This window comes from Asterias amurensis, chromosome 16 (assembly GCF_032118995.1).
Source record: "Asterias amurensis chromosome 16, ASM3211899v1".
Lineage (NCBI taxonomy): Eukaryota > Metazoa > Echinodermata > Asteroidea > Forcipulatida > Asteriidae > Asterias > Asterias amurensis.
The window spans coordinates 16732011-16750881 of NC_092663.1; the positions used below are offsets into that span (position 1 = coordinate 16732011).

Sequence of the window (18871 nt, forward strand, 5' to 3'; positions counted from 1 at the left end):
ACCATGTTAGAAACCACTGGAATGAAACTGGCATTTATTGCACGGCGAGTGAGTGGTCCTTAGCGCTTATATTTATTACAACCAACATCGCTCTAAGATCAAATTGGGGTTACTGATGATGCCATCACATCCAGTATTGCAACTCGACATGTATCTTAAGGTTGTAGATCCCAACGGAGGAAGTGTTGACCGGGTGGAGTTTTAAGTGTTTTCATTTGGGCTTGATGTTTGGGAAATACGAGTCCGGACTACGAGGAGCAGGGAGTTTCCTTTGGGACCACTCACGGGGACGAGAGCTCCGATGTACGGTATAGCTATTGTGACTAACTGCAGCTGAGTAACATATGGTGTGCACAAGTGATTATAGGAACGTACCGCTTGGAGCAACCGAGGAAAGACGGAAGAGAGAAAGAGCGGACAATTATGAAGCGAGTTGCTTGAGCGAGCCGACTGTACGTTTGCTCAACGGAGGTAAAACCAACGCTACAGTGGAATAGTGTTGAATCTCAAAGTCCGCCACAAACAGCTGTGTGTATTAATTCTGCACGAAAATAAACATCCAATACAATATCACGTGGCTGTGTCTTATTGGATTTAAGATGTAGCACACTAGCTATGCGAAAAGTGCATTCAATCTAAGATCAGACGGGCAGGTTACATAGACCACTGCCCAGTGTACTTTCTGCACGATGATATGGTGCATCAGTTATATGGCAAGACGTACTCTTGCAACGATTGGATAACTACAAGACTGTACTACACTAAAATATAATATGTCTAAGACGAAAGGGCCTACGGACAAACTTCATCTTAGATGACAAATATATCTTGAGGAATTTGTAACCTGGCAACTATTGATCTGGAAATAACTCTGAGTTCATTCTCCAAAGTGTGCTGAGATATTTAAATTGCAATATTCATGTACTCAGTCAGTACTTAGTTTTAATGGTCCCCTGTGGACGACGAAGTGCGCGTTTGCCTCAGACGATTGCCATTGATTCAGAACAATCTCTTGAGTATACCTCCACTATTAACAACTCTGTGTTGATGATACATACTTGGAGAGTAAACCACGTGTATTAGATGTGACAGCTTCCATATCGGTGTAGCATCTGAAACTCATATGGCTTGTACGTGACATGCCTCATAAAAGTGCTTCATGAACCACATAAGAGACGGTGGGTTTCACTTTGGAGGAAGACCAGAGACACCGTACTGGATGTATATTACCTGTTCACACCGCGACTAAAAGCAACCTTGTTTGAGAAATACATGGGAACTGCCTGTTCACACCACGACTAAAAGCGAACCTTGTTTGAGAAATGAGAACTGCCTGTTCACACTACGACTTAAAAGCAACCCTTGAGAGCTGTTGTCTCTTGTGAACATCCAAAGGTATGGAATATGACGGAAGTGGAAGAATCTGCTTGGTTTATATCGAGGAAACATTACATGAGTTTACGTAACAGCGAATTTGCTAGTTCCTGGTATATCCGTTTTGACTGCAGTGGAGCGTTGCAGTCGCTGGAAACTCAAGGGTATATTTTCTCCAGGGAAGCTTGAGATAACAAGTGATGACCATACTAACCGACATCATACACAATATTATTATAATAATCCCTTATATACGATAACCGGAGTCTTTAGAAACTGCGGTGACTTGGCAAATAGGAATTTTAAGCCGCTTTAGCAGATAAACTAATCATAGTGATCAGATCTGGTTGTAATGTCATTTCGTGACAATGTGCAGTTGGTATTGTAAGCTACGGCCAGAAAGTAGCAGTGTGTAAACTCGTTGAGGCAGCCGAGCGCTAATAACATCTCTGGATGGATTGCGCGCTTAATGACTCGTGATTGCTCTCCAAAACTCCACTGATGAAAAGATGCTGTAATGGTGGGGTATTAATGAAATCGTGAAGTGGATATGCACCGACCAGGGGACTCTAGCCATCACATGGACGGTTACCAGAAAGGATGGCATACAGGGAGGGGCAGGGGCTAGAACAGCAGTTGAGCCCTAAAAGCCCCGAGACTGATCTCTCTGGAGCGCTCAGCTTGACCGTGGAAATAGTGACTCTCTTCGGGAACATCTTCCCCACTTTGGTCGCTTTTAAACTCAAGACGAAGACCGATCGTACGGCTACGGATCTTCTAATCGGAGCCCTAGCCATTACAGATATGCTAGCCGTACTTCTACCGCTACCAGTGTCCCTGCCGAGTTTCATAGCCCAGGATTCATGGACTGGTGGTAAGAGTGCGTGCCTCTACTACCAGTTTATGGTGTTCTGGCTCCAGAACAGCGCCATGTTGCTTGTGACGTCAATGGCATTGGAAAGATTCTTAGCGATTTGCCTACCAATGCGATATAAGAGATGGACAACCATGACCAGAGTGAAAATCACCATTGCCTCAGTGTATATATTTGCCTTTCTAGTTTCATGCCTACCACTTTTTGGACTTGCACCTCCGGTCATTCTCAGTGATGAGGACCCAAACTCCGCGAGTCCGATGTGCCGGTCATGGCTGTCATCGGCACCAGCCTACTGGCATGAGTCTATATTCCCAATGGTATTAGTACTGGAAGGGTGGTTAACAATGGCTCTAGTCTTAATTTTAAACACATGTATTGTCAGAAGACTCACAAGATTTAGAAGAAGACTTGAATCTTCTGAAGAAACATTTCCAATGAGAACAAAAGAGGACCCAGCCGAAGCCTCATCAGCCTGCCCGGAGCCACGGGTCGAAGTGCCCGCTTCCTCTACCGTTGATAGGCGCTCTTTAAGGGAGTTTTCAAAGCTTGTGGTAGTGGTCACCATTTTGTTTTATTGCACCTGGTTGCCCGTTATGGTAAGTGTTTCAGAACAACATTCTCCCAAATGTCACTTTGATATAAATTAACAATGTTTGCCTCTGCCGTAAGGATTATTTTGTAAGTGCATGAATTTCACGAAAACAAACATTAAAGCAAGTACCTTAGTCACCAGATGGGATACCATCTTCCATTATGTAATCCTCTTTATTCAAACCCCATTAAACGTAACTTATATTGGGCACAAAATGCCAAATACGCATCACAGCTCCCATAACCTTACCTAAATGTAACCCTTTCTAATACTGCATGGCGGTACATTGAACATTCAATTGATAACTTCGCAAAAGCCTTTTGAAACTTTAAACAAACAATAACTGTTACAGGTAGCAATCAATGACAAGATACAAAAGCTGCAAGCATTGCGGACCTCCTTTGCCAAAATGTTCTCAAAATTAAATCATCAAGTAATAAACCACAAGGAAAACTGACTGGGACTCCTTCAAAACCGCTAGATAGCTCAAATTCCGCCCTAGTCAAATTGTCTTTGTTCATTAGCATAAAATACGTAATCTTCTTTGAAAAAGCATGAATGTACATCCAGTGAATATTTCCAAACCACACATTTCAATATTTCTGAACAATTCCACAAGTTCTAACAACTTTTGCAGCCGACCCAGAACTAACAACTTTATAGCCGACCCAGAACTATTTTACTAGTTCATTATACAATTCTATAGGTCACAAAATTCAGTTGATATCCAACATCAGATTTCCAACCTTATCTCAGCTGCCAATCTTATTGCTTCTTATACGTTTCCTTAATAGCAATCTAGCAAAACGGTCGTGTCTCATAATATAGACCCATCAATTCCTGTTTGTATTCATGAAAGTACATGTGGAATCAAATTACTTAAAATGCAGCTGATATCCGGCGAGTGTCATTCATTCTGTGTAAACATGGCCTGACAAAGAAAATGTCAAGAGGGTTACATTCATATACAGATAAGCTGTAGCATTAGGACTTGAAGCCAACTCACTGCCGTGTATGGCATCTCTCAATAGGCATACTCTGATACTCAGTACTCTCCTCACTGGCATATTACTTGATGGGATTCGAACCCACGACCTTTGCAATTCTAGAGGGATACATTACTATACAGTTAAGCTGTAGCATTAGGACTTGAAGCCAACTCACTGCCGTATATGGCATCTCTCAATAGGCATACTCCGATACTCAGTACTCTCCTCACTGGCATATTACTTGATGGGATTCGAACCCACGACCTTTGCAATTCTAGAGGGTTACATTAATATAAGGATAAGCTGTAGCATTAGGACTTGAAGCCAACTCACTGCCGTCTATGGCATCTCCACCACTTCTATTGCATATTGCCCTCGCATTTATGTATACTGTATTGAATAATGTAAAACGGACCTGGCAGAAGTTTTCCTATGTTTATACATACTGTATATCATTAGGTTTATACATTTATGTAAGCAAGCTGAAAGCCATTGCACTACCATCTATGGTATCTCCCAGTACTTCTATTGATGATCCTTGCTCCACAATTTATTTATACCGTCTTGAACCAAGATAATGTTAATCAGACACAGCAACATTTTCCCTAGGTTTATACATACTATGTATCGCCTACTTGGAAATTATGTTACACTTGTGTCAAGTAAACTGAAAGCCAATTCACTGAAAGTTTTCCCTAATCAAACATAAACTCAATATGCTCATATCACAGTAATTCTATAGTTCCATGATTTTATTTTTACATATTATTCCAAAGATACATCCACACGATGTGTGAACTGATTCTATATAACTTACAACTTACAACTTCGACATTGTAAGGGACAAGTGGTAGTTCCTCAAGCTACCGTTTCTAATCCAATTCAATCCGTGCTTGGACAAACCATGTCAATGTCTGCATTTTAATGTGTAACTTGCCAAATTAATATAGACACGTGCACACCATGTGTTGAGTGGTGTTGCAGAGCATCGTGTCTAATCAAGTAGTTCACGGCTGTATAACTGTCTAAACACTAATCAAACTATAATAATAATCTGGACATTTATAGAATTCTTAATCAATTGAGTACGCACCACAGGGCTTGCAAGAAACTGTTCTCTACTGGTGAGGAGTTTTGTGAAAGGTGATATTGTGAATGATGTCCCAATCGCGCATTACAGGCGTTAAAGGCAGTAGACACTATCGGTAATTACTCGAAATTATTATTAGCATAAAACCTTACTTGGTAACGAGTAATGGGGGAGGTTGATAGTATAAAACATTGTGAGAAACGGCTCCCTCTGAAGTAACGTAGTTTTCGAGAAAGAAGACATTTTCCACGAATTCGATTTCGAGACCTCAGATTTAGAATATTAGGTCTCGAAATCAAGCATCTGAAAGAACACAACTTCGTGTGACAAAGGTGTTTTTTTCTTTCATTATTATCTCGCAACTTCGGCGGCCAATTGAGCTCGAATTTCCACAGATTTGTTATTTTTTGCATATGTTGAGATACAGTGCGAAGACTGGTCTTTGACAATTACCAATAGTGTCCAGTGTCTTTAAGATGCAGTTATTAGCTGAGGCTGCTGTGGTCTCAAAGCAATATCAACTTTTATTGTGACATTTATTGCGCGAGTACTGTTTTTATGGTCTAGCTATAATATACCCTTTTTCAGATAGACGCCATCTTTATTGGCAGTTTGGGTTTTGTTTTTAAGCTGCGTCAGGCGTTTTTTATTTCTGTCTACGTAGCCATGTGGTCCAATTCTCAACTAATCATGCAAGTCGTGTATCGGTGTGGGTTCAAAATATGAGTATGGTCATAGAGCACTTTAAAATAGCTCTATTGTATGACACTTTTTAAAAATATGGCTTGGGCATGGGCTCTATAGCATGCATGGGCTCCGTCCGATTGTTTACAGCCCCGTAAGAAAATAAACGTTTCCAAAATAGCTAATGGAACCAAAACCCGAGCCAAAGTCAAAGGCATCTTTTCAAAAAGGGCATATAAGTGGTCTTTCCGTCACACGTAAAAACAACTTATAAGTGGCAAAACAAAATGTTACGCCCAATAGACCCCTAACTGCATATGACGTCACAAGCTCAAACAGCGCCCTCAATGATGTAAAAATGCTTTTGAATGATGGAAATTCATGATTTATTTGGTAAAGTTACGCACAAACGTCTGCAACCTTTGGAGCCGGACGTAGCGAAACTGTTTGTGTTTGTGAAGCAGACGCGTGCGTGTGTGACACACTGACTTGCCAACTTGGTCCAACCATGAAGGGAGAAACTTCCATGGTCCAACTATGGAGCAATGTCCAAATAGGGTTAATCCCTTTAACAAACTGCCATGAGTAATCAGTGTAACATGAAGCCACTATAACGGTACAAGGTTCTTCACAAGCAGTCAAGTGTAAACACATAGACAGGTTGCAATTAATCTACGTAATGGGCCCAACTCCACTAGTCTCTCGCATATCAAATTCATATTTCCCCTGAAAATATTATACATGAAGAATGGCTTCATCCTAAAATATAATGCACTTAAAGTTTTTGCTTTCCACTGGAATTAAGTTACACAATGCCCAAGCGTGTCATGTGAGACTGCCTTTGGGGTCGAGGTTGTCAACATTCTACAAGATTATGTTGCCTTTGGAGGGTATGTAAAACATAGTGAGCTTCGGCGAGATTACACGGGAAGAGGCAAACATAAGACTAATCGTTGTTGCTATAAATAGACTTGATCAATCACATAAAACCCATCTGTCCTATAGTAGCTAAGCACAACAAAATTACCAGCCAAACTACCATTGTCACAAGTACAATTTGTGACTGGTATCCTCCCTGCTTACTGGTATTTCAGCACAAAAAAAATCCTGCTTAAGCAGTTCTATGAAATTGCACCCTGTTAACAAGGTGTTCCTGTCTGTCTTCGTTTCCCGTTTGGCTTGCTTGGCTTCGCCCTAAAGGTTTAAGTTAAGCAATACATTTCCCCTGTTCAGTCAGAACATTAATGTAACTATAGGCATTGAATTACACGCTGGCCATGGAGCCATTGCCTCTGGTTGCCCTTAGTCTTGACATAAGTGCCCCTTCAAATGTTTCCCAATTGATTTTCCAATAAAAGTGAACAAAATAATAAAAAAAAAGACCTTGCCCTTTCAAAGATGAAAGTTCCAGGCCTGTATCTTGGTGTAAAATTGTATAACGTGCATACATAAGTCTCGCGCATATAAGGAGACAAGAGTCTACTCATCTTAAGTCTCTTGAGGAGAGTCTCAAGACTCAAGTTTCGGATGTAGATTGTTATTACTCCAAGGAGCTGATGGGTATAGTAATTACAACCGGTATTCATTCGTTTCTCAACAAATATTCATTCGTTTCTCAACAAATATTCATCGGCGTGATGTAATCTGGCAATTATTTACAAAATTACAGGCATTAAGTTTAAAGAGGACTTCATAATTTTTTAACATTTTAATCAGTGTACTTGTAATCTTCCAATCATTTTACAAAATCATAGACCTTTGGTTTTATAGAGGACTTCATAGTATTTAATTAATCAGTATGTAATCTTGCAGTTAATAACAAAATCACATGCATTTAAAAAAAATTGTAATAACAATAATAATAAATAATAATTTATTTTAAAGGGGACTTCATATTAATTGGAAATTTTAACCAGTGTGTAATCGTGTTACTATTTACAAAATCACAGGCTCATATTATTTGAAAATGTAGCATTTTGGTTGCGGCCTCGATGGAGTAATTATTTTAAATAGTTTAAGGAAAATGTTACTGGGGTGTTGTTGACGGTGTAAGAAAATTGTGAATAAAATTATGCTTTCGAGTCCAAACTTTTAACTTGTTCCATTTATAGGGGTTGTGTCAATACAGTAATTGACGACCAAAATAATAGGTAGAGCCTACGTGTAAACATTATAAACGAGTATTTCCAATCAACCAACCCACTAAACTCCTTTAAAGCCAGTGGACACTATTGGTAATTGTCAAAGACTAGCCTTCACAGTTGGTGTATCTCAACGTATGCATGAAATAACTAACCTGTGAAAATTTGAGCTCAATCGGTCATCAAAGTTGCGAGATAATAATAAAAGAAGAAAACACCCTTGTCACACGAAGTTGTGTGCGTTTAGATGGTTGATTTCGAGACCTCAAGTTCTAAACTTGAGGTCTCGAAATCAAATTCGTAGAAAATTACTTCTTTCTCCAAAACTATGGCACTTCAGAGGGAGCTGTTTCTCACAATGTTTTATACCACCAACCTCTCCCCATTACTTTTCACCAAGAAAGGTTTTATGCTAATAATTATTTTGAGTAATTACCAATAGTGTCCACTGCCTTTAACGTAACTGATGGAGTATAACTCATAAACATGTAATGGATTACCACAGGGGGTAATAACTAATAACTCAATTCACTCGTAGCCTTAATCACCAGCCGTAGGACCGATTTTTCCAATGAATGTTTGATCTTAGCGAATAGATTCTTTTGAGGAAAGACCAGGCCTTTGCGAAATCCGGAAGGACGGTGATCTGAAACCGGATCCTCCTTCGGGTTACATAAAGCTTAAGGAGGATCGTAAAGGAGACTCAAGGGATGGGGAAATGTCAGACGATTATTTACCATCCTACCCCCCCCCCCCGATCCACCCCACCCCGTCATAATCCCAATCAAATAGAAGATATGAGTTGCACTGAATTTTACATATTTCCTTCTCCTATAGTGTTTTGTTTGGTCCAAATCACTGTCAAAGAACAAAGCTGCTGGTCTACGATTTCAACGTAAGATTCAGCTGTAAAATGTTTGAAAAATGTAGGCGGAGAATTAATGGTCAATCTTCGAGAAAGGAACCTGTACCAAGATATGGTACTTGAATAATTATTATACCTCATGTTTGAAACATAAATTTGTGGTATTGAAGACATGAGTATGGTAAAAATGATTCCGGCCGCAGTATTCTTGTTACGTATAGTTGTGTTGAACCAGGCGTGGGGCCATTCTACATGTATATGTTTATGATGTCTTCATGTTGGCTAAAAACAATGACAGTAAAGTTATAGTTCGATATTGGACATTGCACAATCCACATAGGTTTGTACAGCGAAATTCAATGTTGATTTGGTTTTATATTGGACATTGGATATTCAAATAGATTTGTACACTGAATATCTACCTTAACTGTATACGTCGATATTGGATATTGGACATTACATAGGTTTGTACAGCGAATATCTACCCTGTACATCGATATTGGATATTTAAATAGGTTCGTACAGCAAAGTACTTGCACATTGATATTGAATAATGGACATTGGTCATTCAAATAGGTTCGTACACTGTATATCTACCTTGTACATTAAAATTTGAATATTGGACATTCCGATATTCTGTAAAACAATACGAGAGTTTGGAGTCTGTATAAATTGTACATATCTTTCAACTGACTACCCTTTAAGCTTCTCCAATTAGTACTTTCATTCTGTTTTACGAAGATTGTTCATCTCAGGGACAAGTTGGCGATGAGTAGTTTGTTCGATCACCACACTACGGTCATTTTATTAAGTAGCGTGTTTAGGTGTGATAATTGGACGGGGCGAACGACGCTATTGACGGTAGAGAGAAGAAGTGGCAAAAGCTTTTACCGGCTGGTGTCAACATCAAGATGCTTACATTTCGTTACGTATGAGATACCCTAATGGATATGGGAGATGCTCTTTCATTTTCTGTCATGTTGTTGAGTTTAGAGCCAACGAGTGGATATTGCTTGCATCCGGTGAAATAAAAATTACTTCTTGCAGTTCCGTACAGCTTGCAGCTTTATTTCAAGTGTAAACAATAATTGAGGCTGTAGTGCAAAGATCAATTAGTTTAAAACTTCTCCATTGGAAAGAGATTGTCTGTAAAATACTAAATGTCTGTCTTTTCGGAAGTGGTATTTTTGTTTAAAAGTTTTGTTTAAAATGGGTTTTATCATTAAAAAAAAATTACGAAGCACAAAAAGGAAATAACTGATAACGCAGCCATTATGGAACTATTTTTAATATTCAAACCTAGTTTTGGGTTGAGAAATGGTCTTGTATGAATCAAATGTAGAATTTGAAGCATTGTCAATGTGTTTAGGAAACCTATTTGACATTCGTGTTTAATTAAATATTTTGACATTGTTGAGTATTATGATTCAGGGAAAACCTTGGGCTGTATTAAATTTAACATTTTGCAACCATGTCTCTTGAAAGCTATAGGTGATTTGGAATGATGGATAATAATGAGAATTAACAGTAAATTCAAAATTGAAACTAGGCCTATACCAATTAATTCAAGGTTCGTCCGTGTATATCAAATTAATAATGATCTTTGGGAATGCAATCCTGCTGACTGACGGATTTTGAATGGAATTTATCATGCGTTTAATGATAGCATTACCTGATGTGGTCATAAGTGGGGGGTTTTATATCTTATCTTAATACGCATGATGACACTTTTATAGATTTGTACTTTCTCAGTAATACAGGTTCACTTATTGTAAACAGCCGATGGGTTTATACATTTATTAATAATATAATAATCCTATTTCTTAATTACTATCCTTGGCCTTTTCTCAGTATGCTGGATTTCAATGCAAATAAAAATATTAAGAAAATTATAATAATATTAATTAAATATGAACACAAATAAAAATGGAAATAACAAAACATTTTCTCTTTTAAAGAAATCAGTGTTTGGGCGTTAACAAAAAAAACCAGTGTTGATTAATCGTATGGGGTAATATTTTGGCTAGACTTGAAGGCGCAAGTGTCTTATGAAACCATTCTTTAGTGATGTTTGAATTATTTTTTTACAACTCATACTTTGTCATATTAAAAACGTGGCTGGGTGAGGGAATGGGCTGGTTTGAATCTTGAATGTGAAATAATATGAAGCATTTATCAATGTGTTTACATTAAAACTACAGTCAACAAAGAAATACAATAAGATGAATGTTGGCATAGTGCTTTAACATTGATCTACAGATTTTATAGCATGTTCAGTTGCAGTATGGTTTATACAAGATATCCTTGCCGTAAGCATACACAGTCAAGATTAAATTATTTTAAGAACCATGAGCCAGTTTTTCTTATCTTCTTATGACAACAAAAGACAAATGCTGCTGAAGGATTAATAACAGTCATCCATGTTTTTATTTGGATTATTTACAACGAACCGATGGTTATAATTAATGAAATAATTCTCTTGATGCACAGTCGAGCTATGGTTTTATTTATGAGATTGTTTGTGAAGGTTCTCTGATTGTGCAACATGGTTTATAATTGTTTCAAATTTGCATTTTTCAAAGCCCTTCTCGAATTAAGAAACAGTGATGAGTAATGATGTGGAACCGTAATGGCCAGTTAAGTAATAGCGGCTGGCAGGCCCCACCTCTTGCATTATGTTAGCAAGAGAGGTGCATAATGTGTCTTCTGGACACCATATTTATACATTTTTATTAAATTGTTGTCTGTCAGTTACATACTATTTTAACACTTTTCTTAAAGAGGAGCAGAGTTTATAATGATCGAAACCAACACTCGGAGCCAACACTCGCACGAAAGAGATTTAGTATTAATGGTTGTACCCACAAGTTTACTATTTGTTTGTAGTTTAATCTTATATTCATAACATGCAAAGCTTCAAACATCACATGTAAGAAGCAATGTGGACAGTCACTTTTTAAATGTTCACCAAATTAGAACACCCTTCTATCAAATCCTGGCTAAAACCCCTTCACCACCCCAACACTCTGATATCATAAGCATGCACAAATTAATGGTTCCACACTTCAAAAGATCCCAGAAATTATGTCTTTTTTGCCCCTGCAATAGTGCCCCCCCCCCCCCCCACGGCAAATAAAAAAGGCCTGGTTATCGCCACTGCCTATGGCATGAACAGTAAGTACTTTGGGAAAATGTTCTCAACAACAGTCACTACTCCTATCCAGTCACGAAGTCATCAAGTTATGGTTAATAAATGAATGTGTTAAACCCATCAATTCAAACGAATGACGCACAACACTGGCATGAACGTAAGACAAGCTCTTTCTAAAACATAAGCCCATTTTATTAATAGATGTGACAGTCTAGTCAGCATACCTCGCTAAAAATATAATACAAAATAATTATTAATTTTGGTTTTTCCCTTACGTTGATGTGTTAGTTGTATACTAAGTACTTTCGTCGAGTTTTTGCGAACCTACGCCTTTCTAATTCTTGAGCTGTGTCTTACCTACACTGAGATTGCCCGGCAGCTAAAAAGCTAGATCAGCTCGAATCCTATACATAATAGCAGCGGGTACCGCAATTATCTTAAAACAATTATTGCAACTCAAAAGTTGTTCCTCATTTTTAACCCAGAATAATCTGTAAACAATGAACACCTTACAACATCGTTTTTGTTCCACAGGCGGCTGTGGCTATGATTTTGGTTGCAATAACATCATGTACCTGGCAAGCCATTAGCCATAGCCGGTAGCCGTTATACCAGCGCTGATAAGTGTCCAATATAATATAAAAGTGCGCCCTCAGGAGGTCCCTGCGGGGTAACTCCTGGTCAAGTTTTTTTGCAATGCTTACCAATTAGTCTCCATTCGTGAAAGTGACACAATTCGGTCACGTCTAATCAATACAATTGGCGTCCGCAATGGGGAAGCTCCTGTAATTGAAACGCCCTTGTCTATGACTTTTTTTCCCCATATACACAATTGAACATATTGGGGTGTTTTTTTGTGTTTTTTTTTCAAGCACGACAGAATTTTGTTACTTGAATTTGGGCGGGAGATGCCGGCTAGGCGATGTGTACTAGTAGGCGCTATAGGCCCTTAGGGTTGTGTACTGCACGTGGGATACGATGAATGGGGAGTTATGTCTACGTTGATTCGTGCACGGACATGGACTTTAGAGTTATGTGGATAGCACTTGAAGATAATGTCTGGACTTCCGTTTTTAGTTTGTACCAAATCGGGCACTTTCCCCTAGATAACCTTAATGGTGTGTAGATTAAGGTCTTACCTTAATTTCTTGGGATTTGGGTATCATTGGATAATCTTGGCTTATCTGTAAAGACGAGATTCATTTTCTTGTCTGCATCACCAGACTCTCTATGGACCTGTCAACAACAAAAATAAAGATGTTTTCACATTGGAGAGACTTGGTGATGACGTATACATTCTTGCCCCTTTGGTCTTTTTTTCTTAGAAGAGAATTAAAGGAACACGTTGCCTTGGATCGGACGAGTTGGTCAAAACAAAAGCGTTTGTAACCGTTTTTTATAAAATGCATATGGTTGGAAAGATGTTTTAAAAGTAGAATACAAGGATCCACACAAGTTTGCCTCGAAATTGCGTGGTTTTCCTTCTACTGTGCGAACTAACATGGTCGGCCATTTATGGGAGTCAAAATTTTGACCCCCATAAATGGCCGACGTGTTAGTCGACAAGGTAAAAGGAAAACCACGCAATTTCGAGGCATGTTTGTGTGGATCATTGTATTCTACTTTTACAACATCTTTCCAGCCATATGCATTTTATAAAAAACGGTTACAAACGCTTTTCGAAGACCAACTCGACCGATCCAAGGCAACGTGTTCCTTTAAGTCGGACTATAATGGGAGACTTGTGAACGCTAGGTGGCAACAGACTTTCCATGTATTGTTCTTGGGAAATGTATCCATGCTTAGAACTATACGTGAAAATGGGTACTTACCTGTTAAGTCTGATGGCGGTGTACTGCCACCAATCGTCCCCCCAAAAAAATCAACCTTTATTTGTTTTACCGGAAAAAAACCTGCAACTCTATTCAGCATATCTTCCATGCAAATGCTTTCTTTGGATATTCATAATCTGTTTTGTCCAAGTTTTCAAAACTGGACTTAAAAAAAAATTGTACGTGTCTTTGAAGAAGTTTTGTGAAAATCAATTAGGCCTACATTTTTAGACTATTTACTTCCATCTGCAATACTTGTTAAAGCCATTATACACTTTCGGTAAACAGTATTTTCCAAGTCCCACACTTCGTGTATAACAACTTAATATATAAAATAACAAACCTGTGAAAATTTAGGCTCAATCGGTCATCGGAGTCGGGAGAAAATAACGGGAAAACCCACTCTTGTTTCCGCGCGTTTCGCCGTGTCATGACTAGTGTTAAAAAAAAACAGTAATTCTCGCTATCGAGCATTGATATTGTTTTAATGTTTTCTCAAAAAGTAAAGCATTTCATGGAACAATATTTCAAGAGAAGTCTTTCACCATTTCCTTCTGTAAACCCTGTAAATAATTTGTAAATCTGTGAACTTTTTTTTCTGTACCGAAAGTGTATAATGGCTTTAAGTACTCGATAATTTCTAGTTTAACTAGATCCATGGTTCCCTTTATGTTTATATTGTAATCAGCTTTCATATTCATTTAATAGGAGATAGTCTAACAGCAGGTTTCTATATTGACAATTATTTATCTGTTTTAATCACTACACGTCTTGAATATAACCTTTAAGTCAATGACATTGCCGCGGCTGAAACTCACCACTAGGGTTTACTTTACCTGAATTGCAACACTGACTATTCATGCATTAGCAGTGAGATTAGTATGTAAATTACCATAGGGATAACATTGACAAATCGTTGATGAGGCTAGTGTTGTAATTATAAAAACTATACCCCCATGGGCCTGTGACAATATCAGAGATACGGTTATGTTGTCAAGAATCTATGGCCATAAGACTCAATTGCAGCGTTTGTGCGTTAAACACTGACTATTCATGCATTAGCAGTGAGATTAGTATGTAAATTACCATAGGGATAACATTGACGAATCGTTGATGACGTCTATGTTGCAATTAAACAAACTATACCCCATGGGCCGGTGGCACTATATTAGAGACACGGTTATGTTGTCAAGAATCTATGGCCATAAGACTCAATTGCAGCGTTTGTGTTTTAAACATTGACTATTTTTGCATTAGCAGTGAGATTAGTATGTAAATTACCATAGGGATAACATTGACGAATCGTTGATGACGTCTATGTTGTAATTAAACAAACTATACCCCATGGGCCGGTGGCACTATATTAGAGACACGGTTATGTTGTCAAGAATCTATGGCCATAAGACTCAATTGTAGCGTTTGTGCTTTAAACATTGACTATTTTTGCATTAGCAGTGAGATTAGTATGTTCATTACCATAGGGATATAACAATAACCAATAGTTGAAGGTGTCTAGTGTTGTAATTATACAAACTGTCCCCTGTGGGGGTGCATATAGAGATACGGTTATAGTTGTCAAGAATCTAATATGCCCACAAGACTCAATTGATAATCTTCTCTCTGTCTGTCTGTAAAGAAAATGAACCCGAGTCATTCTAATTGCGTTGTCATCGTTCAGGCTGAAGTTAAAATAGACCCTGACAGTTGACGTCAAAAGTTCATGCACTTGTGTCAATGGCAGACCAATTATTGGCCGAGAGTTGTGCGTGACATGTTACATCTATGGCGGCCTTGGGATGCGACAATTTTCAATGACAACTTTTCATGTGGGACAACAAAATTAATCTATAAAGGCAACGAATTAAGAGGCACCATGACCGACCACTATATGCAACGGGGGCAACCACCGTGACAGCCAAAACGATTTTGTACTGTCTATCACTTATAAGTTAAAGTCACCTGGAAGTGGTATTTTTTCAAAATAAAGCTTTTGTCACTAATATATGTGTTTTGATGAGTGGAATGTAAATAAACAGTTAACTAAGGTTTTAAAAAATCAGTTCTTATGTTATTTACAAATTTAAGAGTAGACCCCGACCCGAGAGGGCGCTGTTCGTGACGTAAATCGAGGCAGACTTTGCCTGTAATGCGTAGAGTAAACACAATTGCAAAGTACATGTACGGACCAAGTCGTAAGTTTGTACGTTTAAAATAAAATTGTTTTTGTTTTTTTCCGGCAATGCCGACCAGGTGTATTGCTGCCGAATGCAGAAAAACACTTTTTGAAATGTACCAACTCACGACTTGGACGTACATGTACTTTGCACGTGTGTTTACTATACGCATTGCAGGCAAAGTCTCCCTCGATTGACGTCACAAAAGGGGTAGGCGGAGTCAGCCCCCCAAACAACTTTATATGTTTTTTAAACATGTAAATCGTGACAAACAATTACTACAAAAATTGTTTTATTGTTCGTAAGCATATACTCTTATGTTTGAAAGAAAAAAACATTCCATTTCCAGGTGACTTTAAGGCTTGGCCCAATTTCATAGAGCTGCTTGAGCAAAACATGTTGCTTATATAATACAAGGATACCAGTCAGAAATGGTACATTTTGTGATATCGTATTTTGGCTGGTAACCTTTGTTGTACTAAGCTTTCAAATTTGTATACTTTGCTGTTTTTTTTATAGAGACTTATGAGATTTCCCAAGAAAGACAAATCAATTGTAACTATTTCCTTGGTTCAAACGTATATTTGAATGGATGTTTCCTTTGTTTTCTACACAGGTTGTGATGACGTTGACACAATCTGGGGTTGTCGTCAGTCAATTGGTTGCTGTGTACGCATTAATGAGTACAACCCTTAACGGACTGCTCAACCCTTTCGTATATGGCGCCCTCAGTCGGCAGTATAGAGACGGCTATTTCAAATTACTCAACAGCCTTGGATCAAAATGTGGTTTGCAAAGAATATGCAAAAGTAAGGAATGTTTATGTTACTAATATGTAAATATTTGTGTTGTCGTCTAATAATGACTGTGTTATATGTCTGTTATTAAATAATACATTAAACCTTAAACCACAAAGGGAAGAAGGTATAGAAACTTTGTTACACCATGGTTCCACACTGGGATCGATCATATAAAAGTGCCAGTCAATTATTCTGCAGAGTAAAAGACACTTGTGTTGCAACCTGCGTTCCCATCAGCGCCTTGGCTTGGTTTGTCCACAGGGAAAAAAATTGACGTTAATGGACATCATACATTTTGGGACACTGGTTTACGCTTAGCATAATGGTACACTAATTGTCGTTAACATTTTCTATAACTAACTATTGTTCTTTCTGATTATTGTATTTCCAAGGTTGTCTTTCTTCTAGTCAAGCACAAAACTCCCGAAGCAGAAGCAATTCGTCCAAGTCCAATAAAGCAGAAGATCCAACATTGAAATGTAACATTACAGTCAACAACTTGATCGAGGAGGGTGACAACTGTATCACCCTGAACGCCACACGTGATGAAACATCTATATGAGCGACCATCAACCACGGTACCAGACTATTTCCCACAATCTACACCCATCGATCTCTAGAGAACAATGCATGCACCTAACTGACGTCATAGAAAAACCAAAGATTGAAGTTCTCTCTCCCGCTAGCTTGAATTGAAACAACTTTAATTCCAAGAGAGATTCTAAACAGGAGAGATGTGGAACAGATTTCCATAACATAATATATGGCAAGACAACTGTCTCATGTGGAAGTGTGCATGAAATACCTTTAAACTATTTTGATCATGTGGTGCACATAATAAGGGTAGAATAAATTTCGCTCCTCATATTGAGGCCACAGCATGACGGACGATTACCAGCAATTATATTAGTTCAGTTGAGAACAATTTGACATAAAATGTATAGGGCGCCCTCCAGTGGAATTGTGAACAATCGCTTCAAATTCCTTAACATTATTGCCACACAACCATGGCAGTCTAGGCCTTTGAAATCTTTTTTGTTGGTTTATACAAATTTGTTTAACATTGGTGATCTGCAAAACGATTTTAGAGTGATCTCAAGAAGGTGGGTTTTTTCCCTGGCAAGATAGTATTAATATTTCCAAAATAAGAAATGACTTTATGAGAGACACTACGAGATTAAATTATATTTCAGAAAGAGTTATTTTGAAACATTTTGTGAAGGCAATGATGATGGAGTTGATCTATAGGGTTTGTTGATGATGGTGGTAATGTGTGATTGTGGTGTGATTTCTTATAGTGAAGTAAGGTGCACTTTGGTGTAGAGTTCGTAACTTTAGGTATAATGTGATGGAGACGTATTGTGATATGTGGATTGCGGATTGTGGATGGTGGATTTTGAATGGTGGAATGTGGATGGTACCTTGTGGATGGTGGATTGTGGATGGTGGATTGTGGATGGTGGATTGTGGATGGTGGATTGTGGATGGTGGATTGTGGATGGTGGATTGTGGATGTGGATTGTGGATGGTGGATTGTGGATGGTGGGTTGTGGATGGTGGGTTGTGGGTGGTGGCTGATTAATTGTGGATTGTGGCTGGCGGGTTGTGGCTGGTGGGTAGTGGCTGGTGGATTGTGGATAGGGGATTGTGGATGTTGGATTGTGGATGGTGGATGGTGGATTGTGGATTGTGGATGGTGGATTGTGAATGGTGGATTGTGAATGGTGGATTTGGGGTTGTGGATTGCGGATTGTGAGTAGTGGGTTGTGGCTGGTGGATGGTGAATTGATTCTGTGGATTGTGGATGGGAGATGGGGGATAGGGGATGGTGGATGTTGTGTGGTGGATGGTGTTGGTTGATGATGAATTGTAGTGGATTTGAAGCGGACTGTGGCATGATCCAATGTGACAATAGCTGGGTGGTGTTCATTTTTTGTTTGTTATGGGAGGAGGGTTGCAAAGTGTATAAGGTGATATTTGGCTGATGTGTTGCATGGTAGGGGTTATGGTGGTGTGGTGGTGAAGGTGGTGAAAGCAGAGGTAATGGTGGTGTTAGATTGATTGGTTGACGGCGTTGGTTGACGTTCGTACGGCAGTGAGCTTTTAGGGATATTGGTGCCGGTATTTTCCGGTATAGTGGTGGTGGTATAGCAGTGTTTTTCGTGAGATGATGTAGCGGAGACTAATTGGTGATTGTATGGAATATAAGGTGAGGTTCATGGTGAGGTTCATGGTGAGGTTCATTGTGAGGTTCATGGTGAGGTTCATGGTGAGGTTCATGATGAGGTTCATGGTGGTTATG

General features: G+C 38.7%; 2 protein-coding genes across 2 annotated transcripts in view; one reads left to right on the plus strand and one right to left on the minus strand.

The window, feature by feature from the left end:
- The window catches only part of LOC139949249 (polyunsaturated fatty acid 5-lipoxygenase-like), a 48288-nt gene extending 35289 nt beyond the window's left edge, over positions 1 to 12999 (minus strand). Inside the window, exon 1 of the mRNA XM_071947645.1 lies at positions 12903 to 12999. Within this exon, the coding sequence (XP_071803746.1) occupies positions 12903 to 12929 (27 nt within the window). The 5' untranslated portion in view covers positions 12930 to 12999. The remainder of the gene's footprint in view (positions 1 to 12902) is intronic.
- Positions 1783 to 18032, plus strand: LOC139949250 (growth hormone secretagogue receptor type 1-like). Its single transcript, XM_071947646.1, has 3 exons — positions 1783 to 2847; positions 16386 to 16578; positions 16962 to 18032. Exons 1-3 carry the CDS (start codon positions 1975 to 1977, stop codon positions 17129 to 17131), a joined length of 1236 nt encoding a protein of 411 aa, XP_071803747.1. The 5' UTR covers positions 1783 to 1974; the 3' UTR covers positions 17132 to 18032.
- Positions 18033 to 18871: the final 839 nt, after the last annotated feature.